This window comes from Serinus canaria, chromosome 25, assembly GCF_022539315.1.
Source record: "Serinus canaria isolate serCan28SL12 chromosome 25, serCan2020, whole genome shotgun sequence".
NCBI lineage: Eukaryota > Metazoa > Chordata > Aves > Passeriformes > Fringillidae > Serinus > Serinus canaria.
Genome location: NC_066338.1, coordinates 13,719,409 through 13,742,368, shown reverse-complemented (window position 1 = coordinate 13,742,368; position 22,960 = coordinate 13,719,409). Strand labels below are relative to the sequence as shown.

Genomic DNA, 22,960 nt, shown 5'->3' with positions numbered 1-22,960 from the left:
CCGCCAAAAGTGGCGTCACTCCTTAGGCACCGCCTCGCGCCCGCTGATTGGTCGTCTCGAGGCGGCCTCGCCCCCTTCCTCCGCGCCGCGCGGTGACGTCACGGGGCGCGCGGCGCGGCGGCCCCGGAAGCGGCGGTGGCGGCGGGAGCGGGAGCGCGGCCGGTGAGCGCGCGCTGGGGCGGGGACAGCGGGGGCGGGCACGATCGGGGGCGGGGCCTGAGCGGGGGCGGGACCGAGTGGGGAGGGGGCGGCCAGGGGGCGATCTTGCCGGAGGGTGGGGCTTTGTGACGGGCCGGGTTAGCCCCAGGGCTCCCGGGGCGGGGCTAAAGTTTTTGGGGGCGGGGCTAACGTTTGTGTGGGCGTGGTTTAGGTTTAGGGGCGTGACCAGAGAGGCACGTGTTGGATATTCCGGGGTGAGGCTGTGTGGGGGCGTGGGTTGATGTCAGTGGACGTGGCCTCGGTGAAGACCACCAGGGTTGGGACTTACTGGTGGGGCTGGAGGTGTGGCCACAAGGTGTGGCTTAAGGGTGGGGTGTGGTCTGTGGAGCCACGCCCCCAGCGACCCCATCCCACCTTCCCTACAGGTGCCCAGGACCCCCGACCCCGCCCGTGGTGCGGGCAGGGTGGGGCAGAGCCGGGCTCTTCAGGTGCGCAGGCACCGCCCTGGCACCCCTTGTTGGTTACAGGTGAGGCAGAGATGGAGCCAGGGAGGACACTGGACACAGTGTCCCCAAGCTGTCACCACAGTGAGGACAATGAGGAGGAAGATGTGACAGCAGCCATGACATCATCCGTGTGTCACCCAGCTGGGAACAAGAAGGAGGAGGACAAGGAGGTGGCAGCAGTGGTGACAGCCACAGAGTCCCTTAGGTGCCACCCCACTGAGGAGGAGGAAGAGGAGGTGGCAGTGGCCATGACATCCCAAGGTGGGCCATGTGGCAGGGATGACGATGTGGCGGCAGCAGTGACAGCAGAAGCAGCCACAACGTCCCAGGGCTGTCATCCCGGTGAGGAGGAGGTGACCACGGTGGGGACATCCCTGGGGTGTCACCCACTTGGGAATGAGGAGGAGGAGGTGACCACAGCGGGGAGAGCAGCGGTGACATCCCCAGGCATTCAACCCAGTGAGGAGGAGATGACCATGGCAGCAACATCCCCAGCACGTCCTCCTGCAGGGGATGAAGAGGAGGTGACAGCCGCAGTGACATCCCCAGGGTGTCACCCCAATGAGGAGGAGGTGATGACAGCAGTGACATCCCCGGTGTGTCACCCTGGTGAGGAAGAGGAGGAGGTGACGGCAGCGGTGACATCCCCAGTGTGTCACCATGAGGAGGAAGAGGAGGAGGTGACGGCAGCGATGACATCCCCAGTGTGTCACCCTGGTGAGGAAGAGGAGGAGGTGACGGCAGCGGTGACGGCAGCTGCGGCCACGTCAGCCCCGGGCGGGCGGCGCGGCGCAGACGAGGACGTGGCGGCCGCGGGCTGGCGAGCACGGCGCAAACACGTGTTCGTGCTCAGCGAGGCGGGGAAGCCAATCTACTCCCGGCACGGCAACGAGGAGGCGCTGGCGGCCACCATGGGTGTCATGATGGCCCTCGTGTCCTTCATACAGAGTGGCGGCAATGCCATCCGGGCCATCTGCTCCGGTACGGGGCCAGCGGGGGCTGGACACGAAACCCCCAAATTTACACAGATACACCTGTGGGTAACCCCAAACCTGCACAGCCCCGTGTCCCCAGGTAGTCCTGAAACAGCTCCCACAGGTACAGACCCCTCCAAACACAACATCCCACCCCCCAAAACCACCTCTCCCAGGTGCAGTTGAATCTGCCAAATCAGCCTGCCCAGGTACAACCAGCCCCCCAAAACTCTCTTCCCCCTCAAACCCCCTCCTGGCTCCTACCACCCCCATAAAAACCCTGCCTTGCTACAGCCACTCTCCAAAACCAGCACACCCCAAAATGACACCTGTCCAGGTACATCTGGCTACCCCCAAACCCTCCGTGTCCCCCCACCCCGTGTGACCGCCGTGTCCCCTCTCTCCCCCGCAGAAGACCGCACGCTGGTGTTCGAGCAGCGGGGCCCGCTGCTGCTGGTGTCGGTGTCCCGCACGCGGCAGTCGGCTGCGCAGCTGCGGCGGGAGCTGGCCTTCGTGCACGAGCAGATCCTGTCGCTGCTGACCCGCGGGGGCATCGCCCGCGTCTTCGCCCGACGCCGCGGCTTCGACCTGCGCCGGCTGCTGGCGGGCGCCGAGGCCGTGCTGGACCGGCTGCTCTGCGGGGCCGCGGCCGACGGGCGGCTGCTGCTGGGGGCCGCTCGCTGCCTGCCCCTGCCCGGGGGGCTCCGCCGCGCCGTGTCCGGGGCCCTGCGCCGCGCCGCCGCCGCCGCCCGCCCCGCGCCCGCCCTGGCCGTGCTGGCGGCTCGAGGCCGCCTGGTGACGGCGGCTCGGCAGCGGGCGCTGGCCGAGGGCGGGCGGCTCTGCGCCAGCGACCTCCACCTGCTGCTCAACCTGCTGGGCGGCGGGGCTGGCGCGGGGGCGGGCGAGGTGTGGACCCCCGTGTGCTTGCCCCGCTTCAACCCCGACGGGTATTTCTACGCGTACGCGGCGCGGCTGGGCGAGGAGGAGGAGGAGGGTGTGACGCTGATCCTGCTGTCCACGGAGCGAGAGGGATTCTACGCGGCGGCCGCGTGCCGGCGGCAGCTGGAGGACACGCTGCGGGCGCAGGGCTGGCTGGCTGAGCTGGCGGCGGCCGTGCGGGGGGGAGCGGGGTACGGTCCCTCCCGCCCCGGCGCCCCCGAGCTCCGGCACTTCCTGTACAAACCCTTGGAGGGGCCGGAGGAGATGCAGCAGCTGCCGCAGTTCACCAGGTTCGGGGATGGGGGGGGACACCCCAGAATTGAGGGGATGGGAGTGTCCCTGAAATTCACCTGACGCTCGTGTCCCCCCTCCCTCACTGGCCGCAGCCCCGAGCTGGAGGAGCCCTACACCAGCGAGGAGGAGCAGCACCGGCTCTTCGACCTGTACCACTACCTGCACAGCCGCGTGCACAGCCCGCACCGGCCCCTGCGCCTGCTCTACCACGTGGCTGAGAAGGAAACGCTGCTGGCCTGGGTGAGCCGCGGGGAAGGAGCCCTCAGCAGGGCCCGGAGGCAGCAGCACCTGCTTGTGCTGTCGTGAGAAGATTCTAGAGTTAATGGGGGTCACTGGCTGGTGGTGCTGTCGGTAGATCCTGCAGTTAATGGGGTGTGGTATCATCAGTAGGTCCCACAGTTAACAGGATGCTCACTGGAGGTGCTCTCAGTAGATCCCACAGTTAAGGGGATGCTCAATGTCAGTGCCATCAGTAAACCTCACAGTTAACGGGATTTTCACTGGTAGTGCTGTCAGATCCCACAGTTAACAGGTGTGGGTTCCCACAGGTGACCAGCAAGTTCGAGCTGTACAGCTGCTTCAGCCCGCTGGTGACGAAGGCGGGCGCCATCGCCGTGCTGACCAAGCTGCTGCGCTGGCTCAAGAAGGAGGAGGACTGGCTGTTCATCCGCTACCCGGCACCGTTCTGCGCCGCGCCCGCGCGCCCCGAGGGGCCCGAGCCCGAGGGCTGACAATAAACACTGAGACCCCGGGCAGAGTCCTGAGTCCGGGGGAACGGGGGGGTCAGGGGACACAGCCTGAAGGGTGAGGGGACAGGGGGACACGGCCTGAAGGGTGAGGGGGACATCCTGAGGGGTGAGGGGATGAGGGAACAAGGCCTGAGGTGTGAGGGGACAGGGGGACACGGCCTGAAGGGTGAGGGGGACATCCTGAGGGGTGAGGGGATGAGGGAACAAGGCCTGAGGTGTGAGGGGACAGGGGGACGTCCTGAGGGGTGAAGGAATGGGGGCACACAGCCTGAAGGGTGAGGGGACATCATGAGGGGTAAGGGGATGGCCGGGACATCCTGAGGGATGAGGGGATGGCAGGGACATGGCTGAGGGGTGAGGGGAGAGGGGGACATCCTGAGGGGTGAGGGGATGGTAGAGACATGACCTGAAGGGTGAGGGGATGAGGGGACATCCTGAGGGGTGAGGGGAGAGGGGTCATGGCCTGAGGGGTGAGGGGATGAAGTAGGGGGGAAGAGGAGCTGAGAACAGCGACAGAGAAGGGGGAAAGAGGAACCCAAAATGAGAGGAATGCGGGAGAGAAAATGGGGAGAAAAACTGAAAGGAAAGGTGGGTAAAAGCAGACAGAAAAGAGGGAAAATGGGGCAAGAAAGAAAGGGGTGAGGGGATGGAAATTAGTGGGAAAACGTGTGAGGAAACGGTGGGAAAATGTGACAGGAAAGGCTGGAAGAGGTGACAAGAAGTGGAGGGCAAAAATAGACAGGAAAGGGAGCAGAAAAGAGGGAAGAGGATATGCTGGAAGAAGTGACAGATTGGGGTCAAAAAGGGGACAGAAAATGACATCAGGAAGGGACAGAAACAGCTGGAAAAGGGGACAAAAATTAGGGCAAAGAGTGGATGGGAAATGGTGGGAAGATGTGAGGGGGAAAGGTGGAAAAATGTGAGATGAAAAGGGTGGGGAAATGTGAGGGGAAAAGGTGGGGAAATGTGAGGTGAAAAAGTGGGAAAATTGAAGGGAACTGGCGTGAAAATGAGGGGGGAAAGGCAGGAAAACATGAGGAGGAAGGGTGGGAAAAAATAGGGAAAAAAGCAGGAAAATATGAGGAAAATATGAGGGAAAGGGCGGGAAAACGTGAGGGGAAAAAGGGCGGGAAAACGTGAGGGGAAAAGAGCAGGAAAACCTGAGAATGGGAAGGAGAGGAGCTGAGAAAGCTGCAGAAAGGTGAGGGGAAATGGGGGATGAAAAGGGACAAAGTGTAAGGACAAAAGACAGAAAAGTGTGAAAAGGGGACTGGAAAGAGAGTGTTGGTGACAGAAAATGGGGCAAGAGAGGAAAGGGCTGGTGAGGGATATGAAGGACAGAAATGGAAGGGACGGAGGTGGCAGGAACTGGAGGAAGGAGTTGACAGGAATGGGAGAAACCCTGGAGAAAAGAGATAAGGAGGGAGAAAGTGGTGAAACGTGACAGAAAATGTGGGGCTGAGGGTGGATAAAGGGGAATGAAGAGGATGATGAGGTAACAGAAGAGGACAAGCCAGTGCCCACCATCATCATCCCCCATGTACCCCCTTGTCCCCACCGTGTCCCTTCAGGCTGCAGTGATGGACCTGGACCCACACAGTGAGGGGCTCTACAGCCAAGACCCCCCAAGACCACCGTGTGTCCCAGTGTGCCCCCGCCCCAGGGAAGAGGCGGTCTCAGGTGTCCCCAAGAGAGGCAGTGTCCCTGTGTCCTGCCCTGTTGTCCCCTCAGGTCCCCCTCGGGGGATCCCACAGCTGGAGGTGCTGCTGAGGCAGGTGCACAGCCTGCAGAAAGGTGAGTGTGAGGACCCCTGTGTTCCCCCATGTTCCCACGTCCCACATATCCTCCTATGCTCCTCCATCTGCCTGCCATGTCCCCCTGTGTCCCTCTGTCTGTCCCTCCGTGTCCCACAGTCCGTGAGGCCACAGCACAGGAGCTGGTGAAGGCACAGGACTGCAGTGAGGGGTTGAGCCAGCAGCTGGAGCAGCGTGAGTCACCTGGGGGGGACACTGAGAGGTTTGGAGGGGACACAGAGAGGGCTGGGGGATCCCTGAGAGGTCTGGAGGGGGTCCTCAAGGGCTCTGGGGGGGACACAGAGAGGGGTCTGTGGGGTCATTGAGTGGTGTGTAGGGACCCTGGGGGGGGGTCTGTGGGGGCAGAGGGCCCTGAGCTCGTTTCCCCCTCCCCACAGTGGAGCAGCACAAGGAGGCACTGGAGAGGTCCTGGCAGCAGGTGCAGGGTGAGCCCAGGGGGGTCCTGGGGGTCTTTGGGGCCCCCCCAATACCTCCCCTGATGCCCCCTGAACCTCTGACCTCCTTGACTCCCATGATTCCCTGACCCTTGTGGCCCCTCCTGACTCTCCCAGAGGGGGTGGGACCCCCTCACAGGGGGACCCCCTTGGACCCTATGACCCCCCTGAGCCCTCTGACCCCCCTGCTCCCCCCCAGAATCACTGCAGAGAGCACAGTGGCAAGGGAAGGAGGTGGAGGCCAAAGGTCAGAGGTGAGTGGGGACACCTGTCACCCTCCTCAACCTCACCTGTGCCCACATGACCTCTGACCCCCTTCCAAACACACCTGGTGCCCCCTGACCCCCCTGCAGGCGCTGTGGGCTCTGTCTGGAGCAGCAGCAGCACCTGGAAGGGACAAAGCAGCAGTGGGAGCAGCTGAAAAACCTGCGCCGGGAACACAGGTGGGGCTGGGGGACACAGCCTGGGGTTGGGGACAGGGCCTGGGGGGCACAGGTGGGGCTGGGGGACACAGGGGGGGCTGGGGACACAGGGGGGCTGGGGACACAGCCTGGGGGGCACAGGTGGGGCTGGGGGATACGGGTGGGGCTGGGGACACAGCCTGGGGGGCACAGGTGGGGCTGGGGGACACAAGTGGGGCTGGGGGACACAGGGCTGCAGACACAGGAGGGGCTGAGGACACAGGTGGGCTGGGGGTGGCGCCAGGTGACCCACACAAGTCATGTGACTACCGTGTCACCCCCTGTGTCCCCTCACCCCCAGGAGGCAGCACTGCCAGCAGCTCGAGGCCGTCATGAAGGAGCTCAAGCACCTGCGTGTCACACACGTGAGCCCTGGGCTGGGGTCCCTGACACACCTGGGGGTCCCGCACACACCTGGGTGCCTTGGCACACCCTGGGATCACCCCCTCCCCCCTGTCCCCCCACAGGCTCCAGCCCACGTGAAGGCTGAACTGGTGCAGCTGGAGAAGATGGAGGAGAAGTGGCTGAGCTGGGGTGAGCCCCTGACACCTGAGTGACCCCTCCAGGATCCCCCTCAAGCACCTGAGTGTCCCTCCTGACACCTGAATGACCCCTGTGACACCTCTGGGCACCTGAGGGACACCCTTGGACACCTCAGTGCCAACACCTGAGTGACCTCCTGAGCTCCTGATTGACCCTGGGCCACCTGAGCCCCCCTCCCACAAGCCCCTGAGTGATCCGACCCCCCCCCCCAGACACCTGAGCCACCCCCCCAAACCCAGGTGTGTCCCCTTGGGCTGACCCGTGTCCCCCCCTTGCCCAGAGCGCCGTGTGATGGACACTGAGGAGCAGCTGGGCCCAGAGGCATTTGTGCTCAGGTGAGTGCCCAGCTCTGGCCCCGCCCCCTCAAAGGTGACCCCACCCACTCGGGTCTGTCCCCACCCCCTAACCCCCATTCTTGTAGGCGATTGGTGCAGCAGGAGCAGGAGGGGGTGGAGCAACAGCTGGAGGTGGAGCTGGGCCGGCAGCAGCGGAGCCTGCAGCGCCGTGACAGGTGTGTGACACCTGGGACAGGGGTGTGACCCCCAGGGATGGATGTGTGACACCTGAGACGGGTGTGTGGTTCCTGGGACAGTTGTGTGACCCCCAGGGATGGGTGTGTGACGTCCTGGGCACAGGTGTGTGATAGGTGTGTGAGACAACTGTGGCCCTGTCACCTGGGCCCATCAAGGCCCCACCCACCTCCAGCCCCACCCCTTCTCTGGTCCCGCCCCCAGGTTGGCAGAGGAGCTGCAGCAGCTTCAGCGCCCCCGGGAGGCTAGCCCAGAGTGACAGAGGACGAGATAGACACACCCCATGGGACACCTGTGGCACCTGTGTGACACCTCTGTGTGCTACCTGTGGGCCACCTGTGTCCTGCCATGTTCTCATGTCCCCATTACCCATTGTCCTCCCACCATGCCCAAGTCTCCCCAAGATCCCCCAGTCCTCTCAAGTTCCCCCCATCCACCCCATATTCCCCAATTGTCCCTCATGTCCCCATTTCCCCCAATGTCCCCCATGTCCCCCATGTCCCCCATTTCCCCATATGCTCTCCCCAATGTCCCCCATGACCCCCAGGTCCCTCCATGTCCCCCCGATGTCCCGATGTCCCCCATGTCCCCAATAAACGTTCTGCCACCACTGCTGTCTGTCAGGTGTCTCTTTGCGACCGCGGGTGACGCTTCCCCCAAACATGGCGGCCCCTTATGGTCGCCGCCATTACTTTCCAGGCCGCCGCCATACTGTGGGCTGGCGCGCCCTTTCCCGGAAGCGGAAGTTGGACACGCCCCCGCTTCCGGCCGCGGTTGGGCCTAGCCGGGAGCGTCTCTCGGAGGCGGCGGCAGCGATGGTGGGGAGGGAACCGGGGGTGTGCGCGGGCCTCAGGGGGTCTGCGGTGTCTGGGGGGGACCCCCCAGGCCCTGACACCCCCCGCCGTTACCCCCTCAGGACAGCGAATTCTCGGACGCGGAGGCGGCCCCGGGCGGGGAGGAGAACGCGCCGGTTTATTGCGTGTGCCGCAAGCCGGACATCAACTGCTTCATGATGTGAGGGGGGGTCCCCAAGTGCTTCAGGATGGGAGGGGGGGTCTGGGGGGTCCCCAAGTGCTTCAGGATGTGAGGGGGGGGTCTGGGGGGTCCCCAAGTGCTTCAGGATGTGAGGGGGAACGGGGGGAGCAGGGTCCGCAACTGCTTCGGGATGTGGGTGAGGGTCTGGGGGGGTCGCAGCAGATCTGAGGGGGCAGCATGGGAGGGGGACACAGGGCTGGGGGTCCCAGGTGTCTTTTAGGGAGTGGGAGTTGGGGTCGTCGCGGCTTGTCTTGGCTCCTGGGGGTGTTGGAGGGGGTCCCTTGAAGCTGGGAGGGGTGCAGGCTTCCCCTGGGGGGCTTTGGGGGTGCCTGGCTGAGGGTCTCGGTGTCACCCCCGTCCCACAGCGGCTGCGACAACTGCAACGAGTGGTTCCATGGGGACTGCATCAACATCACCGAGCGCATGGCCAAGGCCATCCGCGAGTGGTACTGCCGGCAGTGCCGCGGTGAGAGGGGCTTGGGGGGCTTTGGGGGGGCTTTGAGGGGCTCTGGGGGGCCAGCCAGGAATGGCAGTGCTGCGGTGGGAGAGGCTGGGGGCTCGTGGGGGGCTCTGGGAGGGCTTGGGGGGCTCTGGGGAGCCATCTGGGAGTGTTGGACTGCAGTGAGAGGGGCTGGGGGGCTGATTTGGGGGGCTTCCAGGGACACCTGGGGGGTCTGGGTGCTTTTTGGGGTGCCTGACCTCAGATCAAGCACTCAGCCCGCATGTGCAGCGAATGTAAGGCAGGGGTGTTCCTGGTGGAATTTGGGGTGCCTGACCCCGTTTTTGGGGTGCCTGACCCAGTTTTTGGGGTTTCCCCGGTGGTGGACCCCCTGACCCCTCTGTGACCCCCCCCTCCCAGAGAAGGATCCATCCCTGGAGATCCGGTACCGGCACAAGAAGTGGCGGGAGAAGGAGCATGAGGGAGCCAAGGGGCAGGAGCTGGAGCAGGGCCGGGCTGCCAAGGTGGGCTCTGAGGTTCTGGGGTGTCCCTGGGTGTATTTTGGGGTACCCCGGGTGAGTTTTTGGGGTGTCTGATCCTGTTTTTGGGGTGTCTGACCCCAGATCAAGGGCTCGGCTCGCATGTACGGCAAGTGCAAGGCAGGGGTGTCCCTGCTGGGACTTGAGGTGCCCCTGGCGGGATTTGGGGTATTCCTCGTGGGATTTGGGTTGCCTGACCCCATTTTTGGGGTGCCTGACCCCGTTTTCGGGGTGCCTGACCCCAGATCAAGCGCTCGGCCCGCATGTGCGGAGAGTGTGAGGCGGGGGTGTCCCTGGCGGGATTTGGGGTGTCCCTGGTGGGATTTGGGGTGTCCCTGGCAGGATTTGGGGTTTCTCTGGTGGGATTTGGGGTGCCTGACCCCGTTTTCGGGGTGCCTGACCCCAGATCAAGCGCTCGGCCCGCATGTGCGGAGAGTGTGAGGCGGGGGTGTCCCTGGCGGGATTTGGGGTGTCCCTGGCGGGATTTGGGGTGTCCCTGGCAGGATTTGGGGTTTCTCTGGTGGGATTTGGGGTGCCTAACCCCATTTTCGGGGTGCCTGACCCCAGATCAAGCGCTCGGCCCGCATGTGCGGTGAGTGTGAGGCGTGCCGGCGCCCCGAGGACTGCGGGCAGTGCGACTTCTGCCGGGACATGAAGAAATTCGGGGGCCCCAACAAGATCCGCCAGAAGTGCCGGCTGCGGCAGTGCCAGCTGCGGGCGCGGGTGAGCGGGCACCTGGCGTGTCCTCAGCGTGTCCCCAGTGTGTCCCCGACGCGTCCTTGGTGTGTGTTGGGAGCGGGTTGTGTCCCCCATGTGGCGTGGCCTCAGTGCCTGCCAGGGCTGGGGGCGTTGGGGTGGCCTTGGTGTGTCCCCAGTTTGTCCCCAATGTTGCTCTTCGTGGCTGTGTCCCTGTCGTGTGGCCTCTGTCACCACCTCGTGTCCCTTTGTCACCCTCCCGTGTCCCTCTGTCACCATGTCCCATGTCCCTTGGTCATCATGTCTCGTGTTGTGACACATCCTTTGCCACTGTGTCCTCGTGTGTCTTTGTCACCTTGTGCCACGTCCCTGATGTGTCACGCTCGTGGCACGTCCCCGTGTCCCCTGTTCCTCACGTGTTCTGTGTCCCCGACGAGCTGCTGTGTGTGTCCTTGTGTCACCCTGACATGTCCCCAATGTCTCTTATGTCCCCAAGCATCCCATGTCCCCGTGTCACCCTGTCTCACTGTGTCCTCACGTCCCATGTCTGTCACTCTGTCAGTGTGTCCCTGATGTGTCCCCAACATGTCTTGTGTCCTCAAGTGCTCCATGCCCCTCTGTGTCCCTGTCCTGTGTCCCTCTGTCCCAGTGTCTGTGTCAGCCTTTCTCTGTCCCTGACATATATCCATGATGTCTTGTGTCCCTAACTGTCCCATGTCCCTGTGTCACCTTGTTCTGTGTCCCTGTGTCACCACCCTGTCCCTGATGTGTCCCTTCCGTGTCCCCACAGGAGTCCTACAAGTACTTCCCCACCTCGGTGAGTCCCTGGGGCTCCGGGGGGTGGGGAGGGAGGGCAGGGGGAGGGGAAAGAGGGACCCCAGACCCCCCCAGTCCCTGTGAGAAGGGTGTGGGGGAGGGGCCAGGCCTGGCTGTGGGGGGAGGGGCGCCCCAAAACCCTCGTTGCCCTTGGGGTGAGGGGGGGGGCTCACAGGTACAGGGGGTGGGGGTGCCCAGGAAGGTGCTGACCCCCCCCAATTAGTGCAGGGGGGTCCTGGGGGTGCCATGAGGGGGTCCTGGGTGGTCCCAGGGGTGCCATGGAGGTCCTGGGGGTCCCTGAGGGTCCCTGATGGGTGCTGACCCCCTCCCAACTGATGGGGGTGTCCTGGGGGTGCCATGGGCGGGGTCCCAGGGGTCCCTGGCCATGCTGACCCCCCCCTGCAGCACAGGAGCAAAAGGGGGAGCCCGGGGGGGTCCCAGGGGTGCCATGGGGGGGTCCCGGGGGTCCCTGGCCGTGCTGACCCCCCCCCCAGCTGGCCCGGGGGCGTGAGGGGGACCTGGAGCTGCTGAAGGCGCAGCTGGGGGGGCCGGGGCCCCCCGAGAGCCTCTCGGATGAGGAGCTGCCCCTCGACCCCCGGCTCTACCAGGAGCTCTGCGCCGGCGCCTTCGACGAGCACGGCCTGGTGAGCCCCCAAAAACTGCCCCCCCGGGACCCCAAAACTGCCCCCCGGGACCCCAAAACTGCCCTCCCAGGACCCCAGAACTGCCCTGACGCCTCAGAACTCCCCCAGGACCCCAAAACTGCCCCCCTGGCACCCCAAAACGGCCCCCCCCCCCCGGGACCCCAGAACTGCCCTGGCACCTCAGAACTCTTCTGGGACCCCAAAACTGCCTTGGGGACCCTTCACTGTTCCCCCCTGGGCATCCCAAAACCTACCAGGCACCCCAAATATTCCCCCCAATACCACAGGAGCAGATTTGAAGGAGGTTTTTGCCCATCAGGGCCTGTTTTAGTGTGTTTAGGGGTGGTTTAGGTGTTTAGGCCTGGTTTAGACTGTTTAGGCCTGGTTTTAGGCTGCTCAGAGGTGGTTTTGTGTGTCAAGGTGAGGTTCAAGTTTATCAGGACATGTCCTTGGTCCCTGTCAAGGCGTGTCCCCAAATGTCCCCAGCGTGTCCTGGCATGTCCCCACACCAGGCCGTGTCCTGCACTGTGTCCCCAAATGTCCTCAACGTGTCCTGGCACATCAGGACACGTCCCTATGGCACTCTGAGGCGTGTCAGGCGTGTCCCTGCATGTCCCCAGCGTGTCCTGGCATGTCCCCACACCGGGCCACACGCCTGAGCCCTCGTGTCTCTTCCCGGGCCACGCTCTGAGGCGCATTGGGGGAGTCACCCCACGTGTCCCCCACGTGTCCCCACGTGTCCCCATGTGTCCCTGGTCCTGCCAGCCCTGGCTCAGTGACGCCGAGGACGCGCCGTTCCTGGACCCCGTCCTGCGCAAACGCGCCGTGAAGGTCAAACACGTCAAACGCCGCGAGAAGAAGTCGGACAAGAAGGTGAGGGCTACTGGGAGCTACTGGGAGCTACTGGGGGTTACTGGGAGGTTCCGTGGGTTGCTGGGAGGGCTCTGGGTGGTTGCTGGGTTACGAGCGGTGGTTACTGGGTGGTGATGGGTGGTTACTGGTGCTCACTGTTGTGGAAGAGTGGCAGAATGAGCACTGGGAGCTGCTGGGAGGTACTGGGAGGTTACTGGGTAGTGACTGGTGCTAACTGGTGTTAACTGGTGCAGAAGGAGGAGCGCTACGAGCGGCACTGGCAGTGGGCACAGCGCTGGCAGTGCTGGGCTATGAGTGCTGGTGACTGGGTGATTACTGGGAGATTACTAGATGGTGACTAGGAGGTTACTGGGAGGTTACTGGTGCTAACTGGTGCTAACTGGTGCAGAAGGAGGAGCACTACAAGCAGCACTGGCAGCGGGCACAGCGCTGGCAGTGCTGGGCTATGAGTGGTGGTGACTGGGAGGTTACTAGATGGTGACTAGGAGGTTACTGGGAGGTTACTGGTGCTAACTGGTGCTAACTGGTGCAGAAGGAGGAGCACTACAAGCGGCACTGGCAGCGGGCACAGCGCTGGCAGTGCTGGGCTATGAGTGCTGGTGACTGGGTGATTACTGGGAGGTTCCTAGATGGTGACTAGGAGGTTACTGGGTGGTTACTGGTGCTAACTGGTGCAGAAGGAGGAGCGCTACAAGCGGCACCGGCAGCGGGCGCGGCACCGCGAGCGCCGCGGGCACCCCGAGCGCGCCGACGCCCGCGACCCCGCGGGGCTGGGCCAGTGCCTGGGCCCCGGCTGCACCCGCCCAGCACGCCCGCCCTCCAAGTACTGCAGCGAGGCCTGCGGCATCAAACTGGCTGCCAAGTGAGTACCCACCAGTACGGACCAGTATAAACCAGTGCGGGATGGGACAGACCGGTATGGACTGGTGTAAACCAGTACAGACTGGTATAGGCTGTAGCGTAAGCCAGTACAGATTAGTAATGACCTGTATTGACCAGTATAAACCAGTACAGAATGGTACAGGTGGTATGGACCAGTATAAGACAGTACAGATTAGTAATGACATAGACCAGTATAAACCAGTACAGAACAATATAGACCAGTACAGCACAGTAGAGATCAGCATGGACCAGCATAAACCAGCACAGAATGGCACAGACCAGTATAAACCAGTAATGACCTGTGCAGGCCAGTGTAAACCAGAATAGTACCAACCAGTATAGGCCAGTATAAACCAGTATGGAACAGTACCAACCAGTATAGACTGGTATAAACCAGCGTTAACCAGTACAGAATGGTACAGACCAGTATAAACCAGTATAAACCAGCTATATAAACAGATCCTGCCGCAGTGGATCCCAGGGATCCTGGAGCCCCCATTAACCCTTTCCTCCCCTCAATACCTGCCGGATTTACGAGATCCAGCCGCAGCGGATCCAGCAGTGGATCCCAGGGATCCTGGAGCCTCCATTAAACCCTTTCCCCCCGCCAAATCCCAGCCGGATCTATGAGATCCTGCAGCAGTGGATCCCAGGGATCCTGGAGCCTCCATTAACCCTTTCCTCCCCCAAATCCCAGCCGGATCTATGAGATCCTGCCGCAGCGGATCCAGCAGTGGCAGCAGAGCCCGTGCGTGGCGGAGGAGCACGGCAAGCGGCTGCTGGAGCGCATCCGGCGCGAGCAGCACCAGGCGCGGCTGCGGCTGCAGGAGATGGAGCGGCGCTTCCACGAGCTCGAGGGGCTCATCGCCCGCGCCAAGGGGCACCCGCCCCGCGAGGACGAGGAGGTGGGCACCCCCCGGGGCTCACGGAGGGCTGGGGACCCCAAAAACCCTTTAATTCTCCCTGTTCTGGGTCCCTGTTGAGATCCCTACTGATCCTTCGTGGACTCCTGGGTGCCCCCAAACCCATCAAGTCCCCCCTTTCTGCCCTTCCCTGGGTACCCCTCCAAAATCACTGGGTCCATCCTGGGTGCCCCCAAACCCTTTAATTTCCCCCTTTCTGGGTCTCCCTGAGCCCCTGGGCATCCCCCAAATCTCTGAGTCTCTCCTGGGTCCCCCATGGACACCAGGGTCCCCCCAAACCCCTCCCTGGAGCACCTGGGTGCCCCTGGAGCCCCCTAACCTTGTGTCCCCCCAATGCCTGGGTCCCCCCTTGGACCCCCTGACCCTGCTGTCCCCCCAGAGCACGGAGGGGGACAGCGAGGACACGGACCTGCAGATCTTCTGCGTGTCCTGTGGCCACCCCATCAACCCCAAGGTGGCCCTGCGGCACATGGAGCGCTGCTACGCCAAGGTGATCTCGGGGTCTGGGGGGTCTGGGGGCACCTCTGGGCCCTGTGGGTTCCTGGGGTCTCTGGGGTCATCTGTGGAATCATCCACGGGATCTGTGGGATCATCCATGGAACTCTGCGGGCTCCTGTGGGATCTTCTGGGGGATCCTTTTAGGGGAACTTTGGGAGCCCCCAGGGCTGGGCACCCTCCCCAGATCCTGCAGTGGGCACAGGGATCCCTTTCCTCGGCTCAGGGGGGGCTGTGGGGACCCTCAGAAGGAACTTTAGGGGTCTCTGTAAGGCTTGGGGGGGCTGCAGGGACATGGTGGGAACTCAGTAGGGGCTGGGGGGTCTGTGGGGTTTCATGGGGAGGGGCTTTATAAGGGCTGGGGGGCCATGAGGACCCTGTGGGAGGGCTTGGGTGGGGCTCTATAGGGGTTGGGTGTCCATAGGGCCCCCAAGGGGGCTTAGGGGTCCCATCCCTGTCCCCCTTTTGATCCCCCCCCACCCCATTGCAGTACGAGAGCCAAACGTCCTTCGGGTCCATGTACCCCACCCGTATCGAGGGGTGAGTGGGGAGGGGGCTCTGGGTGGGGGGAAGGACACCCTGGGGGGGCTTTCTGGGGTCGGGGGGAGACCCCAGACCCCTAAATCCTCCTGTGAAGGGAGGGGGAACACCCTGGGGAGGCTTTCTGGGGTGGGGGTGTCACTCTGAGGGGAGAGCACCCTGGGGGGAGTTGAGGGGGGGATTGTGGCTGTCTGGGGGGGTCCCTCAGCCCCCTGTCCCCCCACCCCAGGACACTTCTCGTGTCCCCCTAGGGCCACCAGGCTGTTCTGTGACGTTTACAACCCCCAGAGCAAAACCTACTGCAAGAGGCTGCAGGTGCTGTGCCCCGAGCACTCCCGGGACCCCAAGGTGGGCACAAGGGGACTTATGGGGTGGGGGCAGTGCCCAGGACAGTCCTGGAACCCCAGGGTGGGCACAAGGGGGCTTTATGGGGTGGGGCCAGTGCCCAGGACAGTCCTGGGACCCCAGGGTGGGCACAGGGAGGACTTTGTGGGGTGGGAGCAGTGCCCAGGACAGTCCTGGGACCCCAGGGTGGGCACAGAATGAGATTTTAGAGTGGAATTTAGGGGATCTGTGCCCAGAGCACTTCTGGGACCCCAGGGTGGGCACAGCGGGGACAGGAGAGGAGCAGTGTCCAGGACACCAAGATGGACACAAGGGGACAGGACAGGGGCAGTGCCCAAGACACTGCCAGGACCCCAGGGTGGCTGTGGAGGTGGCAGAGGGGCTCTGGGTGTCCCCAGCCCGGCGCTGACCCCGTGCCCGCCCAGGTGCCCGCGGACGAGGTGTGTGGGTGCCCTCTGGTGCGTGACGTCTTCGAGCTGACTGGGGACTTCTGCCGTGTCCCCAAGCGCAAGTGCCACCGTCACTACTGCTGGGAGAAGCTGCGCCGCGCCGAGGTGGACCTGGAGCGCGTCCGCGTGGTGGGTGCCACCGCCCGCTGTCCCCAAAGTGTCCCCAAAGCGTCCCCTCACTGCTCCATGTCCCCACGGTGTCAGTCCCACGTTCTGCTATCTCCACACTGTCCCGTGTCTCTTTGTCCCCATGCTGTGCTGTGTCTCTACACTGTCCCTGCACTGTCCCCATGTCCCCACACTGTCCTGTGTCCCCGTCCCCATGCTGTCCTTGTCACTGTCCCCACACTGTCCCTGGTACTGTCCCCACGCTGTTCTTGGCACTGTCCCCACACTGTCCCATGTCCCCATACCATCCCATGTCCCCACATTATCCTGTGTCCCCATGCTGTCCCCTCCTGCAGTGGTACAAGCAGGATGAGCTGTTTGAGTGGGACATTGTCCCTCTCCTTGTCCCCATGCTGTTCCCACACTGTCCCCACACAGTCCCCACTCTGTCCCTGTCCTCCACAGTGGTACAAGGTGGACAAGCTGTTCGAGCAGGACTGTGTCACTGTCCCCACGCTATCCCCATGCTGTCCCTGTCCCCATGCTGTCCCCACGCTGTCCCTGTCCCCATGCTGCCCCAGTCCCCGCAGTGGTACAAGCCGGACAAGCTGTTTGAGCACAACTGTGTCACTGTCCCCACACTGTCCCCATGCTGTCCCCACGCTGTCCCTGTCCCCATACTGTCCCTGTGCTTGTCCCCACACTGTCCCTGTCCCCACACTATCCCTGTCCCCGCAGTGGTACAAGCTGGACGAGCTGTTCGAGCAGGAGCGCAATGTGCGGGCGGCCATGACGAACCGGGCGGGGCTGCTGGCGCTGATGCTGCACCAGACCATCCAGCACGACCCGCTGACCACGGACCTGCGCTCGGACCGCTGACCACGGGCCTGGCTCGGACTGCTGACTGCCCCTGGAGCCCCAAAACCCCCCCCAGACCCTTCCCCACATCTCCCCACCCCTGGTTCCTGGGTACTCCCCCATCCCCAAATAAACTGGGTGTGCAAAAGGAGTTTGGGGGTGTCCCTGGGCTGTCGGTGGGATTTGTGGGATATAGGGGGGCTTCTGGGGGTCTTTGGGATCCTGGGAGTGCCTTTAGGAGGAATTTCAGGAGCCTCCAGGTTCTGGTAACACCCCAGACACTGCAGAGGCTGTGGGGATCCCTTCTCTGGCCTTGGGAGCAGCTGGGGGGATCCTGAGAAGGTTTGGGGGTCCTTAGTGGGTGTGGGGGGCCGGAAATGAGAGCAGCATCCGTGGGGGTCTGGGAGGGGTCCCTGGCGGTTTTAGGGGGGTCCTTTGGGGGTGTCCGGGGGATCCTGGGCAGGGGAAAGGGCCCAAACGGACCCCAGGGGAATGCACGGTTCTCATTAGCATAGCCACGCCCATATATTGCTCATTAACATGTCTCCACCCTCCTGGCGTCACGTGTCTTGCGGTCACATGCCTCCCCCGCCCCACCGGTCGCGTCTCGCCCCGCCCCTCCCTGGTTCTGCCTTTTCCCATTGGTCCACTCAGATTTACTTGACCTGTAGCCCCCGCCCCGTGCTTTTCCCGCCCGGCGTTTCCGCTTCCGGCGCGGGGCTCCGCCCCCTCTGCCCCGCGCGGCGTCGCTGGAGGAAGAGGAGGAGGAAGAGGAGGAGGAAGAGGAAGAGCTGCGCCACAGGCGGGGGCGGATGGGAACGGTGAGGGGCCGGGGCGGTGAGGGACCGCGCGGGGTTAAACGAGGAGCGGGGAGCGAGAGGGATCCGAGGGGGGAGACGCGGCCGGTGGGGAAGGGCGGGCCGTGAGGGGGGCTGGGGGGCGGCTGGGGGGGGTTCGTGAGGGGGAAGGGGCGTGAGGGAGGGGGCTGGGAGGGTGAGAGGGAGTTTGGGGGCAGTTTGTGAGGGAGAGGCGCTGTTTGTGAGGGGAAAGGGGCAGTTTAGGGGCAGTTTGTGAGGGGAAAGGGGCAGTTTCGGGGCAGTTTGTGAGGGGAAAGGGGCAGTTTGGGGGCAGTTTGTGAGGGGGAGGGGCAGTTTGGGGGCAGTTTGTGAGGGGAAGGGACAGTTTGGGTTGTGAGAGGGGCCGCTTGGGGGCTGTTTGTGGTGGGGGGAAAACTCCGTGGCAGTTTTGGGGGTGGCCTTGCGGGGGAGGGGCGGACTCGGAGCTGTGTTTGTGTGGGGGAGGGGGGGCCCTGGCGGTGGGGGAGGGGAGGATGGAGTCACGTGGGGAAGGGGCGCGGCCCGGCGGTGTTTGTGGGCGGGGCCTGGGGGTGTTTGGGCTATCGGAGCGGGTCGTGACCCCCTCCCCACCCCCGGGGGTCTCAGCCCCCCCGCAGGATGGCGGAAGGCTGGGCCGAGTGCCCGGCGCTGGGCCCGGGATGGCAGCGCCGCGAAGCTTTTCGGAAATCCGGGGCCACCAGCGGCCGCAGCGACACCTATTACAGGAGGTGCCCCTCCCCAAAACCCCAAACACCCCCCTCCCACCTCCACGGGACTGCGGATGGGGCCGGCTGCCATTTCTCCCTCCTAGACCCCATCCCGTGTCCATTTGGGGACTTTCCCCCCCACCCCCTAGTGGTGTTTCAAGGGGGATTTCAGAGCCCCTCACCCATCTCATCCTCCACGATCTCCCCTGGGCCGCCTCATTTCCCCTTTCCCCAAATATTCCCAGTCCTCTCCAATTTTTCCAGGCTATTTGGGGCTCGGGAGGTCCTTTTTGAGAGTTTTGGGGTCCCCCCTTTCCCATTCTCTCTTTGGCATTTGGGGGCTCCCCCAGGCTTAGCGGTCCCCCTGGGGTTTTGGGGCCATTCCTGGGGGTTTTGGGTCCCCTCTGACCCGACCCTCCGGCAGCCCCACAGGGCAGAAGTTCCGCAGTAAGATCGAGCTGCGGCGGTTCCTGGGCCCCGGGCACGACCTGAGCAACTTCGACTTCAAATCGGGGCTGCAGCGACCTGGCCCCACCCGGGTACGGGGGATGGCACCGGGGAGGGGCCCTAAAAACCATGGGAGGGGGCACAAAAATCCCCAAAAACCTCAGGGAGGGAAACCTGGAGCTCTCCTTGGCGGGGAGCACCATAACAAGAAAGAAATTGGAGATGGAATAAAGAGATGGGGCAAAAGGAGCTCCTCAAAATGAGATTGAGGCAAACCTAAATTGGAGGGGGGGAACAAGGGGTCATTAAATTTGGGAGGAGCAGTAATGGGGGTTTGAAGTGGAAGCAGGGGGGAATCACAAGGGGTTCTTGTGACCCCCCTGTTTTCTGCTTTTCAGACCAGGAAGAGCCCCAAGTGGCACCTGCCCTCCGGGCGCCTCCCAGAGCCCCCCAAAATCTTCAAAAAGGAGGAGGCAGAGGTGGAGGTGGAGGTGGGCGGGGCTGAGACCGACAAGGCCCCACCCTCATCAGTTCAGGCCCTGCCCATCCCAAACCAGGCCCTGCCTCCTGCACAGGCCACGCCTCCTTCAATCAAGGTAACGCCCTCTTCATCTGTGGCCACGCCCCTTCCGGAGCCCCCCCATCGCAGGACCCGGAAGCGGCCACCCCTGGAGCCCCCCCAGGATGGGGTGATGGCGTGAGTGGGGGAGGGGGGGGGTCCTGTGGGGGTGGGGGTGCCCTGGAACTCTTGGTGAGGGGAGGGGTCCCAAGAGTGGGAGGTGACCCAAGGAGGGAGGGATTGGGGTCCCTGGGGGGAGTTTGGGGGATCCCTGGGGAGAAATTCAGAGTATGGGGGGTTCCCTTAGGGGGCCTGTGGGATCTGAGGGGGCAGTGGGGGTCTTGGGGTACCCCTGGCCCCCTCCAAAATGCCACCCCCTCCTCTGCAGGCTTTGTGCTGGCTGCCAGAGCCTTTTCCCAGGGGTGTCCCTGCCCCCACAGCGCCGCTGCCGCTGGCTGTGCCCCGACTGCCGTGGTGAGCTTCGGCCTCAACGCCCTCCTCCTCATCCTCTTTGTGCTCCTCCTCATCTTCTTTGTGCACCTCCTCCTTCTCTGAGTCTTCCTCCCACCTTCCTCAGCTCTCTCAGGGCTTTTTCTGGTTTATTCCTTTCCTCATTTTCCTGTTCTTCTTGTCCTTCATTCCCTGGGGTTTTCTCTCTCCATCATCATCATCATTCCTTGAATTTCTCCAGCCTCATAATTATAATTTTATTCCTCTGAAACTTCCTGTTCCTCCTTCTCCTCCCTTATTCTCCCCTGTTTCCTTTTCCCTCTGTTTTGGACTATTCTGGGGGTGGAAGGGAGCCTGAAGGAGTTTGGGAGGGGGTTCAGGGGGGAATCCCAGGAAAGTTGGGGTGACCCTGACCCCCTTCTTCCACCTCCCCCAGCCCAGAGACGAGACTTCAACCGTGAGCAGCGATTCTACAAGGTACCCCTGATCCCTCAGGAGGGGGGGGAAGGTGCCTCTGGGTGTTCCCCAAATCCCTCAGGGGGGGTTTGGGGCCCCCCCAGAGCCCTGACACCCCCTCCCCACAGCGGGTGGGCTGTGGCACGTGCCAGGCCTGTCTCATCCCCGAGGACTGTGGCATCTGCAGCGCCTGCGCCCGCAACCCCCCCGGGGGCCCCTCCGGGCCTGGCCGGACCCCCAAGTGCCTCCTGCGCCGCTGCTTGCGCATCGTCAAGAAGGTACTGGCACCCCCCTGTCACTGTCACCCCACCCAGAGTCACCAGCAGCCCCAGTGTCACTGTAACCCCCCCACAGTGTCACTGTTACCCCCCACCAGTGTCACCAGCACCTCCCCAGTATCACCAGCACCCCCTTGTCATTGTCACTGTCATCCCTCTCATGCCATCATAATCCTCCCGCTCCCAGTGTCACTGTCAACCCCCAAATGTCACCAGCACCCCCCCAGTGTCACGGTCACCCCTTCAATGTCACCATAATCCTCTCTCTCCCCGCGTCACTGTCGCCTCCTGTGTCACCACAAGGCTGAATGTCCCCTTTGTCTCCTCCATGTCTTCTCCTTCATTGTCTTAGGATGCATGTGGCGCCGTGTTAATTAACATTAATCTGTGTTAATTAACTTTATTAGCATTATTCAATGTGACTTATACTCCACATTATTTTACATTATCACATTTTATCCCTGTGATCTCATGGTTTTTTGTGTTATTTCATTCTTTCTCGTCATCCTCATTATTCCATGTTCCTGGAGGGCCTGGATGTGGCTCCTGGCCTGTCCCTCTGTCCCTCTGTCCCTTGTCTGGTGGCAGGTCCACCCATGTTCTATATTCACCTGTGTTTTCCCATGTTCACCCATGTTATCCCATATTTTCCCAGTACATTCTGTGTTATTCCATGTCCTGCCTGTGTACCCGCAGGGCCTGGGCTGCAGCTCCTGCCTTGTCCCCTGTCCTTGTCCTTGTCTGTGGCTGCTCATTCAGTCATGTCCTCCTATACCCTCGAGTGCTATCCCATGTTTGTTATCCCGTATTTTCCCACGTTTTCCCATATTTCCCTGTGTTTTGTCCCTGCAGGGCCTGGGCTGTGGCTCCTGCGCCGGCTGCCTGAGCACCGAGGACTGCGGCAGCTGCTGCATCTGCCTGCGGCGCCTGCAGCCCGGCCTCAAGCGCCAGTGGCGCTGCCTGCGGCGCCGCTGCCTGCGCCCCAAGGTGGGACTGTCCCCCCAGAGCCCCCCCAGTGTCACCCCTGCCATCCTCGACCTTCCCTGGGACCCCCCGGCACCTCCCTGCTGTCCCCTCCTCTCTGCCTGTCCCGGTGTCACCCTGCTGTGACACCCCGTTGTCCCCTGCTGACACCCCCACCCTGTGTCCCCCCAGAAAGCCAGGGTGGCCAAGAAGCCGCAGAGCCCCCGGCCCCTGACCGAGGTGAGTGTGGGACCCCCACCCTGGGCAGTGGCACAGCGCAGACCCCCGGGTGTTCCAGGGGAGGGGGGACCCCAGGGTGCCCCCCTCAGCCCCATTTCTCCCCCCAGAAGTGGAAGCCTCTCGTGGAGCGGGAGCCCAGCGACGCCTCCAGCACCAGGCACAGAGTGAGTGGGACCCCCCTGGGCACACCTGGACACACCTGGAACCCCCAGCCCCCCCCACAAACCCCCCCTCCCTCCCAGAAGCTGCTGACCAATGGCAAGGAGAAGAAGAAGCCGGGGCGACCCCCGAAGGCCCCTGGGCCCCGTGGGGTGAGTGACAGGTCTTAGCTCCGCCCCCTGTCTCTTAGTCCTGCCCCTCCACTGTGGCCCCGCCCCTTCCAGAGCAGCTATTATGGGCAGGGGAAGCCATAATGCCCTTAATATAGGGCCTGTAAAAGGGGGCAGTATTGGGGTGCAAGTACTGTAATGATTCTATGAGCTGTTCCAAGGCTGAATTTTGGGGTTCAGCACATTGAAACCCCACTGACATTGAGGGGCCAGTACCATAATAACCCTAATGCTGGAGCCAGATTATCGTGACACCCCAAAAACTGTTCAGAGCTGATGGTGACCCTGGCTGTGGGGTTGGGGCATTTTAATGCCCCAAATAATGGGGTTCAGGTAGGTACCCCAAAATGCCTCAGGGCAGAGTTTGGTTACCATAATCTAACAATCGCTCCAGATGTAGCAGGGCCCAAGGTACCAATACTGGGGTGCAGATACCGTAATGCCTCAAATAGCGGGGCTCAGATACCGTAATGCCTCTAATAGCTGCTCCTACCAGAATATCCCCCTCAGCCTAACCCGCTGCTGCTGCCTGGCTGCCGTAATACCCCTGATACCGCCGCATCTACCGTAACGCTCCTAGTAGCTGCTCCCATACTAACACCGCACCATCGGGAGGGCCCTGGGGACAGCTGGGGACCCGGGGGTGACGC

The 22,960-nt window shown here is 63.0% G+C and overlaps 5 protein-coding genes across 14 annotated transcripts in view; all 5 read left to right on the top strand.

Moving 5' to 3' along the window:
* Positions 1-22: 22 nt before the first annotated feature.
* LOC103824924 (vacuolar fusion protein MON1 homolog B-like) lies at positions 23-3,624 on the top strand. 3 transcript variants are annotated; one of them, XM_050984405.1, is made up of 5 exons: positions 23-162; positions 585-1,646; positions 2,052-2,868; positions 2,965-3,112; positions 3,421-3,624. In XM_050984405.1, exons 2-5 carry the CDS (start codon positions 698-700, stop codon positions 3,601-3,603), a joined length of 2,097 nt encoding a protein of 698 aa, XP_050840362.1. In that variant the 5' UTR covers positions 23-162; positions 585-697; the 3' UTR covers positions 3,604-3,624. The 3 variants fall into 3 exon arrangements, with proteins under 3 accessions (XP_050840362.1, XP_050840363.1, XP_050840361.1); XM_050984406.1 differs by having other exon boundaries at positions 94-162; positions 687-1,646; XM_050984404.1 differs by lacking the exon at positions 23-162 and having other exon boundaries at positions 246-1,646.
* Positions 3,546-8,020, top strand: LOC115485388 (synaptonemal complex central element protein 1-like). 3 transcript variants are annotated; one of them, XM_050984557.1, is made up of 11 exons: positions 3,546-3,676; positions 5,193-5,415; positions 5,535-5,609; positions 5,813-5,860; positions 6,069-6,123; positions 6,223-6,312; positions 6,632-6,695; positions 6,798-6,864; positions 7,154-7,208; positions 7,295-7,384; positions 7,608-8,019. In XM_050984557.1, exons 2-11 carry the CDS (start codon positions 5,202-5,204, stop codon positions 7,660-7,662), a joined length of 813 nt encoding a protein of 270 aa, XP_050840514.1. In that variant the 5' UTR covers positions 3,546-3,676; positions 5,193-5,201; the 3' UTR covers positions 7,663-8,019. The 3 variants fall into 3 exon arrangements, with proteins under 3 accessions (XP_050840514.1, XP_050840512.1, XP_050840515.1); XM_050984555.1 differs by lacking the exon at positions 3,546-3,676 and having other exon boundaries at positions 3,683-5,415; positions 7,608-8,018; XM_050984558.1 differs by lacking the exons at positions 3,546-3,676; positions 5,813-5,860 and having other exon boundaries at positions 3,683-5,415; positions 7,608-8,020.
* Positions 8,021-8,137: 117 nt separating this feature from the next.
* On the top strand, positions 8,138-17,196 carry CXXC1 (CXXC finger protein 1). The gene is made up of 15 exons (XM_050984446.1): positions 8,138-8,221; positions 8,320-8,417; positions 8,804-8,904; positions 9,298-9,401; positions 9,984-10,139; positions 10,903-10,929; positions 11,423-11,572; positions 12,338-12,445; positions 13,123-13,307; positions 14,025-14,232; positions 14,630-14,740; positions 15,236-15,285; positions 15,537-15,633; positions 16,056-16,208; positions 16,926-17,196. The coding sequence occupies exons 1-15, from the start codon at positions 8,219-8,221 to the stop codon at positions 17,064-17,066; spliced, it is 1,692 nt and encodes a 563-aa protein (XP_050840403.1). The 5' UTR covers positions 8,138-8,218; the 3' UTR covers positions 17,067-17,196.
* A 123-nt stretch (positions 17,197-17,319) lies between these two features.
* Positions 17,320-22,954, top strand: LOC108963827 (methyl-CpG-binding domain protein 1-like). 6 transcript variants are annotated; one of them, XM_050984502.1, is made up of 12 exons: positions 17,320-17,866; positions 18,488-18,609; positions 19,013-19,127; positions 19,434-19,514; positions 19,611-19,732; positions 19,983-20,068; positions 20,481-20,521; positions 20,629-20,778; positions 21,631-21,765; positions 21,934-21,981; positions 22,089-22,145; positions 22,224-22,954. In XM_050984502.1, the coding sequence occupies exons 1-12, from the start codon at positions 17,858-17,860 to the stop codon at positions 22,308-22,310; spliced, it is 1,053 nt and encodes a 350-aa protein (XP_050840459.1). In that variant the 5' UTR covers positions 17,320-17,857; the 3' UTR covers positions 22,311-22,954. The 6 variants fall into 6 exon arrangements, with proteins under 6 accessions (XP_050840459.1, XP_050840456.1, XP_050840458.1 ...); XM_050984499.1 differs by having other exon boundaries at positions 19,593-19,732; XM_050984501.1 differs by having other exon boundaries at positions 19,434-19,526.
* The window catches only part of LOC127060743 (metabotropic glutamate receptor 6-like), a 2,004-nt gene continuing 1,793 nt past the window's right edge, over positions 22,750-22,960 (top strand). Inside the window, exon 1 of the mRNA XM_050984842.1 lies at positions 22,750-22,777. Within this exon, the coding sequence (XP_050840799.1) occupies positions 22,750-22,777 (28 nt within the window). The remainder of the gene's footprint in view (positions 22,778-22,960) is intronic.

Bases quoted from the DNA above. Each gene is read 5' to 3' on its own strand.
- CXXC1 (XM_050984446.1), top strand. The intron at 13,308-14,024 runs GTGAGTACCCAC...CCCAAATCCCAG, and splicing joins GGCATCAAACTGGCTGCCAA to CCGGATCTATGAGATCCTGC. The intron at 14,741-15,235 runs GTGATCTCGGGG...ACCCCATTGCAG, and splicing joins TGGAGCGCTGCTACGCCAAG to TACGAGAGCCAAACGTCCTT.
- LOC115485388 (XM_050984555.1), top strand. From the start codon at position 5,160: ATGTACCCCCTTGTCCCCACCGTGTCCCTTCAGGCTGCAGTGATGGAC. The intron at 6,696-6,797 runs GTGAGCCCTGGG...GTCCCCCCACAG, and splicing joins AGCACCTGCGTGTCACACAC to GCTCCAGCCCACGTGAAGGC. The intron at 6,865-7,153 runs GTGAGCCCCTGA...CCCCTTGCCCAG, and splicing joins GGAGAAGTGGCTGAGCTGGG to AGCGCCGTGTGATGGACACT.
- LOC103824924 (XM_050984404.1), top strand. From the start codon at position 440: ATGTCAGTGGACGTGGCCTCGGTGAAGACCACCAGGGTTGGGACTTAC. The intron at 1,647-2,051 runs GTACGGGGCCAG...TCTCCCCCGCAG, and splicing joins CATCCGGGCCATCTGCTCCG to AAGACCGCACGCTGGTGTTC. The intron at 2,869-2,964 runs GTTCGGGGATGG...CACTGGCCGCAG, and splicing joins CAGCTGCCGCAGTTCACCAG to CCCCGAGCTGGAGGAGCCCT.
- LOC108963827 (XM_050984497.1), top strand. The intron at 18,610-19,012 runs GTGCCCCTCCCC...ACCCTCCGGCAG, and splicing joins AGCGACACCTATTACAGGAG to CCCCACAGGGCAGAAGTTCC. The intron at 21,766-21,933 runs GTGGGACTGTCC...GTGTCCCCCCAG, and splicing joins GCCGCTGCCTGCGCCCCAAG to AAAGCCAGGGTGGCCAAGAA.